The 10,747-nt window shown below is 44.2% G+C and overlaps 1 protein-coding gene across 1 annotated transcript in view; it reads left to right on the top strand.

Annotated features, from left to right (window-relative positions):
• The first annotated feature begins 2,711 nt into the window (after positions 1-2,711).
• PIEZO2 (piezo type mechanosensitive ion channel component 2) overlaps positions 2,712-10,747 on the top strand; it is a 287,945-nt gene continuing 279,909 nt past the window's right edge. Inside the window, exon 1 of the mRNA XM_088061177.1 lies at positions 2,712-2,822. Coding sequence (XP_087917303.1) covers positions 2,759-2,822 — 64 coding nt within the window. The 5' untranslated portion in view covers positions 2,712-2,758. The remainder of the gene's footprint in view (positions 2,823-10,747) is intronic.

The following is a 10,747-nucleotide window of genomic DNA, read 5'->3' as shown; positions in this document are numbered from 1 at the left end:
GGTATACTTAATCCAACAGACTCTTTCCCCATTAATTCAGTTTCTCTTTCTGTATTTTAGTTAGCCCTGCACTTTATTGCTTCCATGCTGGCTAAAGTGCCTCTCCAATTTTCAAGTTAATGCATTTATTATTTCTGTCAACAGCTGAGTTACAGAAGGGATAGACAATTCTTGGTAAGACTTCATATATCTCTTTATTCTTTTTACCACTCTGAGGTGCATGGTTGGACGATGGATGTTTCGTTGTTCTCTCAAAATTCTTTGTATGCAAACAGTTAACTCCCAGCAGCTGAGGGAAAGAGATGTTACTTAAACGAAAGATGTTTTAGCCAAAAGGTGGCACTGCGGCTGCATAGATTTTGCAGCAGATGAACAGTCTGATAAAATGTAAGGAGCTATGCAATATGTTTATTTAAACTCTTCTTTTCATACAGTGTGAATTGTAAGTATTGAAAACTGGCTAATTATTTCCCAAACTCTAGCACAAAACCAATGCTTTCTGAATGAAAGAATTTGGTAACTACTATAAAGATAATAAACACTTCATCCTTGCTTTAGTGAATCTGAAAAACTCAAAACCAAAACAAAAAACAGGAAAACAAAACAAAAGGCCCCAAATCTGATCAATACCTGAAAATGTGTTGCCAAAGTGCACAGAATGTTTCAACTGTGCATGTATCCTACACACAGACTACTATTAACTTCTGCTTTGTAGCCTCTAAGGCAAGGAGAGCTTCCTTGTGAACTTAACTTTTTTTGAGATGGATCCTGTGGTCTTAAAACAATGCTGGGATTGACTTTACTACAGGCTGATCAGACACTTCAGCAGATTAAGTACTTGCTGATCCTAGTGTTCTGTCACCTACAGATGCCATCACTAGGTGTATTCAGAAAGACTGATGTGCACAGAAACTTGTGCCAGAAGATTGTGAATCACACACCAGGCTTGGTTCATGGTCGAGATGTGTGGGTGAGCCACGCTGGGGCTGAGTGTGGGGAAGGAGGGAGCAGCCTCCACAGGCTGTGCCCTGACACCGAGCTGAGGCATTGCGTTCATCCTGCTGGGACAGGGCTTACTTACAATCTCTGTTAAGACAGATAGAAGTTACATTTTAACTCCATGCACTGCTTGCCAGCTGACTGTACCTCCTCCTAGGAGGACTAGGCTCTGGTGATAGGGTTCCTTTTACCAGACTCTAGCCACGTGGAATTACTGTCTGTAGCTGATTCTTCTTAGCTCTCCTGAGCATTTTCATATCTGTATGTCTAGAGCTCTTTACTTCCCAAATATACTTGTATCAGATTCTGTTAGCATTATATTTGAATATCTGAATAATTGCCATTATCCATAAAACAAAAGTCAGATGTTTGCATGGCTCAATACTTGGCATTTGAACCCACCAAACACATAGTTTTAATTTTTTTCTTTAAAAGACCCTTTGTATTTTCCTGTGAGTCATGTTCATGTTTGCAATCCTTTTTCTGTACAAGAAGGATATGAAAATACTTTCTTTTAGAAAGCATGGGAAAGCAAAATATGATTAAGTAATTATAGGAGTAAAAATACCCCAAAACAAATGTTCAAACAAGACTTCAAGAGAAAATCCTACGAGTCTTTACATTTGAAGTAAGACTGGATGAGGTCCTTCACCAGGAGGATGGGATGAGAAATCATGTCAAGGACCACAGGGTCACTGCTCCTGCTTTCTCTTACCTCACACCTTTCATGGGAATGAAGTTAACTAAGCACTGCCCCAAGGAAGAGGGTGTTCAGTCTGAACTTCCCTCATTTAAGTATGAGGGATTGCAATACATTGCCAAAAATGAAACACATTTTTACTTGCATTGATAACAACGTTAATAACTTTCTATTTTACAGCATCACTATTTCAACCCCTCCTGTGAGGGTCATTCAGTACACGCACAGGGACACACCAGCTGGGCCTTGAAGTGGTCCCTTTAAACCCGCAGCATTTTCTAACCAGCACCGTATTTTAAGGGGTAAAAAGCTTTCCAGAAAAGTCAAATACATTTCAGCCACCGGAGATCTATTTTTTTTCCAGGCGACAATTTTCTTGTGGACCTAAATGTGCTGCTGAAAGGAGAGGGGGAAGGGAGGGGGGGAGGAGGAAGGGCGGGAAGCGAATAGATTAGAGAAAAACTTTCCCCAATCAAGAAAAAAAACCCGTTAACTACAAAAATTTAAATGCAAGGAGAAAAAAAAAAAAAAAGTGAAAATAAAAAAAAAAATTGTTAACACCCCTCCCCAAAACCACCACGAAAAGAAGCGTTAGGGAAAAGCGGCGAAGTTTTCAGGGCAGAGGGGGAGCCGGCGCGGTGGCAGGCCGGTCCCCGCGGAGGGGCGCGCAGGCAGGGGCGGGGGCGGAGGAGGCGCGGAGGGGCGCGGGGCGGAGCGCGGGGCGTTTCCCGGGCGGGGCGCTCCGCGGGTGCCGCCGGCTGGGCCCGCGCCGTTGGGGCGGCCGCTCCGCGCTGCCGGGCGAGCGGGGGAGGGCGGTGGGGGGAGCCCCGAGGGGGCGGGCGTGTGCGTGCCCCGGGCCGGGGGTGCGGCGCGGCGCTGCTTGCATGGGCTGCCGCCGGGATGCGGCGGGAGGCGTGAGGCGGCGCGGCTGAGGCGAGGAGGGGACGGGCGATGCTCGGCCGCCGCGGCGGCCCCGCTCACGGGCGGCCCTAGGAGCGGCGGTGGCGCGCAGAGAGGGACGGCTCTCCGGCCGGCCGGCCGCGACCCCCGCCCGCCGCGATGGCCAGCGAGGTGGTGTGCGGGCTCACCTTCCGGCTGCTCCTGCCCGTGTGCCTGACTGCCGGTACGTCCCTCCCTCCCTCCGTCCCTCCGTGGGTCCCCGGGCGGGTGCGCGTCCCGGGGCCGTGGGACCGCCGTCGCTGCCCGCCGGGGCCGGCGGCTTGGGGGATGCTCCGCTTCTTCCTCGTGGCATCTCCCCCGTTCCCCTAGTTCTCCAAGAAACTGTAAACTTCGTAACTCGCCCATGGTTTCTGATATGTTTGTAGTTGTTATTAGTTTTTGTCGCCGTTGGTGTCCACCCGGGGGTGCGGGGCTCGCACGTGTGGCTGGGCTCCGCTCGCCGCCGCGGCACCGGCGTGCGGGGCTCCGGGGGCTCCGCGGCTTTTGGCTCGGAACAGCTGCCGCTGGTTCCCGAGTCCCGCGAGTCCCCCATCCTCGGGCAAAGCGTGGGAGAAAGGAGTATTCAGGGTTTGCCCTCCAGGCAGGCTGGTTCAGCCGCCGCGTTAGGATTTCGGGGATACTTTGTAAAGGGAAGAGTGAGCGTCTTTCTAAAGGAGTAGTTCTCAAATTTACGGAGGTTTTCAGGAGGCAGATTTTCCTTACTTTGAGAGAGAGAAATTTTAGTTTATTAAATCGCGTTACTTAGCAGGCAGCCATCCAAGGAACTAATTATTTTTGGACGGAAAACTGCGGTGTCCAGCCATTGGTGAATATGTTAATATTAATCCGTGCCCTCCGCACAATTTGAACAAAGTCTGAATAAGTCCCGATTGCCCAGTAGATCGCAGGACGACGAAAGCCTCGGTTGCGGAGGGCAGCTCGGCCGGGGCTGGTTCCCGCTGGGGCGGTGGAGTGCTGCGGGGTGGGAGCTGGGGAAGGGGGGCCGGGAATGGCACAGCGGGGAGAGAAACCCGTGGATGCTCATCCTCCCCATGTCGCGCATCCTCCGCAGGCGGCGGAGCGGTGCCGGCCGTACCTTGCGGGGCTCCCGGGCAGGTCCCGGGCCGCCGCCCGCCCCTTCCCGGCCGCACCGAGCGGACGCCGAAAGCCGGGGCTGCCGGGAGCGACTCGCACTCTCCATGCGGCCTCGCCGTCCTTCCAGGACCGGGCTGCCCAGCGGCCCCCGAAACACGCATCATTCCCGGGGCTTTGCCCTTGACTAACCCTATGGTGGCCCGGCCAGCTCCTCTCTATTTCAGCATCTTTCCCTCCACCCTGCCCAGGAGCTGCCCCACACTCTGCTTCTAGGCTCCCTGCCCTGCCTTCGACTTCTCCTCCGGGAAGGAGGACGCGGATCCCATCCTCAGCCCCGCTGGAGGCATGCGGGACGCAGGGCGCTCCCTGGTGCCTCGCGGTGTGCAGCCCTCCTGCCTGCGCGGCCTGGGAGTGAAAATGTGCTTTCCCCCCGTCGCTCTGCCTGAGGCCGGGCGGTGTGTGCTCTTAGCAGGGTTGTATGCGGGATGAGATGGAGGCAGCTTTTCAGACCGTCACCAGAACCTGCACCCTCTTTCTGCTCCTTCCAGAGCCCGTGGCCTCCCCGCAGGTGCCCAGCCCTAGGCTCGGGTGGCCACCGCTGGTGCTGGGAAGGGCACAGTTCCGCTGATCCATGGCAGCAGATCGGGGACTTTAAGGATGTCCCTGTGCAACCAGGTGTCTGTGCCTTGGTGGCCAGTGTGCAGGAACGCTGTGCGTGGAGGAGCTGGGTGGGAATGCAAGGGGCAGGTGGTGGGATGCCCTCAAAGGCAAGGGGTGGGGGTGTCAGACAGGTCTTTCAATGCCAGCGTTAGCTGAAGAGCTAGCTCCCTGTCTGGAATCAGTTGGGCCCCATATTTTCTTTAAATTCATGAAAGATGACTGAAGTATGAGGATGAATTTACAGGAAAGACATGTGGGGAGAAGAAAGGATTCTAGAAAATAAATGGTATTTAGGTGAATTTTTTAGTATTACTCTAATAATATAATACCTTGCTGGGGTATTAAAATAGGAGGGGTATTGTTCTGTCAGGTGCTCAATCTGGCTCTTGCCAGACTCTTTATCAAAACAAACTCAGATAAAATGGTTTTGCTGTTCATATTCTCGTTATTTAGTAATGCAGAAGTACTTTCGCATTGCAGTAATACCTCCACAGATGAGAACTGATGTTGTCGCGAATTGCTTATGCTCATAAATCTTACTCATCTGAGATTAATCGAAATATAAAACCTGAAAGAGGCACTTCCCGTCTTGAGTATGAAAAAGAAATCCCACTGCGGAACTTTTGGGTTTGGACCTAGCGATCTTGCTCATTTGGATTTGAGAAAGGAATTGGTAAATGGACAAACAGCTTTTCTCTTACCTTACTTTACTGTGTCTGTAGATTTTATTTTTTCCCCCCTTTACAAGCTCTTCACAGAGCCCTCACTAGGGTGAAACAACTCGCCCTGATTTGCTCTTGCACTTACCTTGCATCTGCACGTGAGTTATCCCTGAGCCATCCCTGAGCCAGTGCTCTCTTCCTTTCCAAAGCATCAAGGAAGCGTTTCATGGGCTTCTGGAAAAGGCTTTTTAGAGTGATGGTTTTTTGTATGACTTACGGTGAGATTACATCCGCAGCTGAAAAGCTGCCACAAGGACTCACTGCGAGACTGATGCTCTTGTGTCTCCTGCCCCTGTCTGGGCAGTGAATGTGTCTAGCACTGTCAGAATGGTGGAAATACAGTGGTTCTTTTGGTTCAGAATCCATTGTGTGTGATTTTAAAACTCTCAGTTACTACAGTTTCTTATCATGGTATAATTTTCTGTTTTGTTTCTAAGACTAGAAAGTAACGAGGTTGGAGGGCCCTGTCTAGGTGTGTGGAGGGCAATGGCAGCTGTGGCAAACTTGTTAAAAATAACACATCTGCTAAGCTGAAAACGGATTCTTTAAATACTGTTAAAATGGTTAATGCTTTAAGTCTTAAATAGGTACCTTAAATACCTTAAGTTTACAAACTTTTAAAATACATACTAATGCTAGTTTGCATTTATGAAAAAATGTCAGCTTGCTGGGATGAAATACTTTCCAAGCACTGATCAGTATCACATAACCGAGAAAACACAATTCCTTGAAGAATTTTTAGGATTAGATCTATAACACTGAAGAGTTTAATCTTGTTCAGGTAAGCCTAGATATTTCCATTTAAAGATTGAGAATGATGGTTCTTGAGTGTCTGATGAAGACAGGAAATTTAACATTCACAAAATGAAAGGCTTTGGAGATTGAAAGCTGATTTTAGGCTTATGCCTTCAAGGTGGATCCTGTCATGTTATTTTCATGATAAAAATCTTATGTTCAGACCAATGTGATCCTAGAGTTTAAGTGGTTACTTTGAGTAATGTGAAACTTATTGCAAATAAAGTAGTATTTTCTGTAATAAGACCAAGAGAGTTAGGTACTTTATTGTGTTTAGTTTTGTTTTTTTTAGTGTGATTACTACAATGTGATATTTTTTTTCTGTACTGCGGTAGTACAGTGTTGAAAAAACAAATAACAAAATAGAGGAGAGGGAGCTTTAGGCACTGGTGGAGGAAAGTGGGCTTTTTGTATTTTGTCTTTTAAAGCTTGAGCCTTAGTGTGAACCTGTCTTTTTTTGTTACTCACATGTACTTGAAAAATGCAAGAAGTTTCGTGTTGAAGTAAGGCATCAGAGCAATCTTTTGGTAATTGCTTTCTTTGGTTTATAGAGACTTGAACCACAAAGCTGGCTTACTTGATAACAGTTTTTAATCATGCTGCCTCCAATTGTTTTAGTTCACACACAATTCATTAGTTTTCCTTAAGCAAAATATGGTTATTTTCAAATGGGGTGCTGGGGAAAAAATGCTTAAGACATTTTTCCAGAGGATGGCTTTCTCTGGGTTTTGACTGATGCTGTTGGATTGTGTGTTATCAGCAAATGAGCTTCTGTGAGGTGGTTGCCTGGGCCAAGTGCTTCCCAGAAATTACACTTGCTTTCTGAACTCTTGAATTTTGACCCAGGGGAACTAAGAGTTGTAGAAGCTTCTGGAAAGTTTGGGGTTTTCTGAGGGGTTGAGTGCAGTGTTTTGTAAGCAATGGCAGGTAAAAAGAAAATACTTTAGAAATTTTTGGTGACAGAGCTCAGATATTTGGAAATGTTCAGGACTTTCTTGGAGCCCAGTACTTAAAACTGCTGCTAAATAGCAGGAATTCTTTTTCTTCATTTTATTTATTTTATTTCTTCTTTCAGCAACCAGTACTCATGAAAATGATACTGAATGAATCAGAATTAGCTTCTCTTCAGGATATGAACAATATGTTACAGACAATATTTCTTAAATCATTACAGTGTTTTCAAAACCACATATATTCACCTACTGGAAGTGCCTTAGTGGGAGTTGGGATTCACCTGCTGGGAGTTGCCTTCGAGGTCTGTGTTCTGCCTTGGAAAGAAAAGGTGGATTCCAGGATGCTTGGGTAATCTTTTATCCCCAAATCAGCAAATATTGATAAAAATTTTGAAGGGGAAATACCTGAATTACTACATTACCAGGTACTAAAATGCTTCTTAAATTACATGTTTGAAGTGTATTTCAGAATCTGATACCTCCCTATGTGTTTTGCTGCTTTGAATTATTGCTACTCACATTTCCTACAGAGAGAATAAACTGGGCAACTGTAATGCTAAAGCAAGCCTGTGGAGGCAGCGAACCACGCTGTGCTTGGATTATTATTTATTTTGTCCTTTTTGTTGATTTCACAGGAGGTGGCTCTTCAAGAAATGACCATAGAATATGACATTTTGTTGCAGTTTTCAGGTGACTGAATGTTTTTCATTTGCCTGTCTCTGCAGGTGATATCATGGTGATGACGTAGCAAGTTGTGATGCAGGACTGTTCAGACTAAGGGCAGTTTGTGTAGTGGCATTGCATGTGACAATGTAGACATACATATCAAAAAACTCTGACATATTTTTAAAGTTGAAATAAACTTCTTGTAGATGGGGAAAGTCATACTTATTGTTCTCTAAAATTGGACAGTTACTGAAAAGAAGGCAAAGATCAGACTGGTGGGTTTTTTTTGTCATAATGTTGACATTGGGGAATATTTATTATGATGAATCAAGAGAATGGTAGGGACCAGCATGATAAAAATTCACATAGGCTTCCCATTACATTCTAAAACTCTTGCTGCTGTCCCAGAACACTCATAAAAGTATTAGTCACAGTGACAAAAAGTCTAGGAACCATTAGTGGGTAGCATGCTGAAAAAAAAAGTTGATTTGAATGTCAGTTTGCACAAGAGATCCTAAACCAGCTAAAATGGAAGCTTTCCTTCCTCATTCAGATTATTTAATTTATTTTACCTGTCTTCTTTGATTACAGAAAGTTTTGCCTTGTTCAGTGGGAGCAGGTGAAAGTTGTGGGAGCAGTAACAACACTTTCCACTTCTTACCCTTGTAGGCACAGGGTTAGATGTTCTTGTGCACAAAATGTCATTGCAATCTCTGTGGCTTCCACCTAGGGTCAATTAAGATCCAGAGGAAAGAGTTTTCAGGAGAGTGGGGAAGCAGCAGTCTACTGCAAGTACAGTGTCCCTCTCTTTTGTGTAACAGTCATCTCGGGGTGATTGCTTCTTCCCTATTGCTCAGGCTGCAAAACCACTTAAGGATGAATCCCACGAAAAAATTGGAATAAAACTTCTCTCCATAAGTTCTTACCTCCTCTACTTATTTATCCTAATCATTCTATTAAGTGGTTTGAATCCACTTAATTACTAAACCAGAGCTAAAATCAGAACCTGTAAGTTTGCAAGGGTTAGGGCTTACCTGGTGGGTAAGTTGTTCTACAGATAGTGTTGAATGTGGGAATAGAAGTCAGTGGGAGACAGCTGACTGGTGTGAGTTACTTGAAGAAAGTAGACAGTTTGCCTGGTGACTGTCAGAACTGGAAAGCATTTAAATCCTTTATTTGTTGTGCTGGAGTTCATGCAAATCATGTCATGCATGAAATTTTCTGTCTTCTAAATTGCAGGTACAACACTGAGCAGTATTTTGGTTTTTGGTTCTTTCTAATTTCTTTCTAATCAGAGCAGTCAAATCAAAACATGAAATGAGAGACCTGTGTGTATTTGGTGATAAGTAATTTTTTGGTAGATGTTTCTGATGGAGATGAGGGAAGAGAATGATTCTACTATTGCACCTCTACATGTGTAGCTATGGTGCTTTTTCATTTCAGGTATTTGCTAAAAATCCAAAAATGCAGGAAACTGAAACAACTGATACACAATAGGCAGGGGTACAGAGTTCAACAGTTTTAACCACTTAAATGCTAAAATAATTTTGTGTTACATGTTTACCAATGTGTTTGTTGGAGTAGCAGAGTTGCAAATGCTGGTAAAAGCTGAACAACTTCAGATTGGCTGCTGTTGCTAAAAGGACTCTTGGAAGGAAGTATCATCCAAAGGGTTGTATCTGCAAGGGACACCAAATTATATCTTCCTTCAGAAGAGTAAAATCTTTTCTCCAAGTATGTAAAGCTGATGAATGTTTATGCTCCACATTTTCTTTTCTACATGTCTTTTCGCTTTGAAATGATAGCCATTGTGAAGCTGTGATGTCTTTTTTTGAGGATAATGTTTCACTTGAGGAAGATCAGTAACTATTTCATGTATTAAACTCTGAAAAAGACTGTTTGATATCCATTGTGAAGAATGAAGTTAGCAAGTTCTAATTAGTGAAAAAAGTCTGTATAGTCAGTAGATTGAACTAGCCTTCCTAGTATCTTTAGGCAGTTCTAAAGATGCTCTATGATTTGCTAGTAATAAGCTGTATACTTTTTTTTCCCTGTACTGCAGCAGATTGATCAATATTTGTAACTAAATCAATCCAGATTTAGGGTAAAGGTTTTCAGTAGCATTACTTTAGTGGTGATTGCAGATCTTCATTCTGTCATCTTGAAATTTTCAGTCTTTGAAACTTTTCAGTCTCTGAAACTAAGCATGTCAGAAGCTGGTAGTGTGTAGGTAAGTTTTCAGAGAGAATGCAGTGTTTGCTGCCAGGAATATGAGTGAGGGAGCCCTCTCATTCTTTTACTGAATACTAGGAGTTATTTTGTAGATAAATCAGCTGTTTTGGTGTGTTTGTTAGAAGTATATCCTCTGATGCACTGTGTTCAGGATGTGGTTGTATTAATGCACTTCTTTTTTCCTGAGGGTCTTACCTATTTCCTATATTAAGTAGGCAGTTGTAAAACCTGAATGTCCCATTAAGGTCACTGTTCTGCATTTTAATTTCTCTTATATCATTAATTCTGACCTGCAGTGTTAGCTTTGATAATATCCTGTGGCAATGAATTCCATGGGTGAATTCCACCATGAGTAAAAAGGAGTACTTTTTAATTCATTTTGAGTTTGTTGCCTTAGTAAATAATCCTTTGGATGGGAGAAAGTATGTGTAATCACTAAAATCAACAACAGTGTAGTGTTCTATTTACTCTAACACTTTAGAATAACATTTGCAAGCATAAAAGCAACCATTAAGATTAACTGTAGACATTAACAGCTCTGAGTTTCCTATCAATTGTCCAGTTCTGAAGAGAAAGGGATGAGGATTGTATAAATCTGCCTTCCCCAGAAGAAATGAGTTTCAGGACAGGGTGCCTTTACAAACTTGTATAGACAGCACAGTGTAGCTCTTCTCTGAATTCCTTCAGGTAGTTTTTAGTTTGGAAGGTGTTTTATAAAGGAAGTCAAACTTAAAGTGACTATGTGTTTGTGAGTGATGCACTAATTTCTCCCTTTTGGGCAAAGTATTCTAAAGCCTGGGACTCCAGACATTACATACACTGTCTACTGTTTCCAAGCCACTAATTACTTAATACAGCTTGACAGAACCATCAGTTAAAATTGAAGTACCAAGTGGTTTTCAAGAGGGGACCAGTTCTGTCCCTTGATCAGAAGTTGCATAGGTGACTGGAAATGATTTCCTGAACAGTTAAGGGGGTGTGTTCTG

Source organism: Pseudopodoces humilis, chromosome 1 (assembly GCF_049639895.1).
Source record: "Pseudopodoces humilis isolate 2021_Gansu_Grassland_sample_001 chromosome 1, ASM4963989v1, whole genome shotgun sequence".
NCBI classification, from domain to species: domain Eukaryota; kingdom Metazoa; phylum Chordata; class Aves; order Passeriformes; family Paridae; genus Pseudopodoces; species Pseudopodoces humilis.
This window is presented reverse-complemented; position numbering and strand designations above follow the sequence as displayed.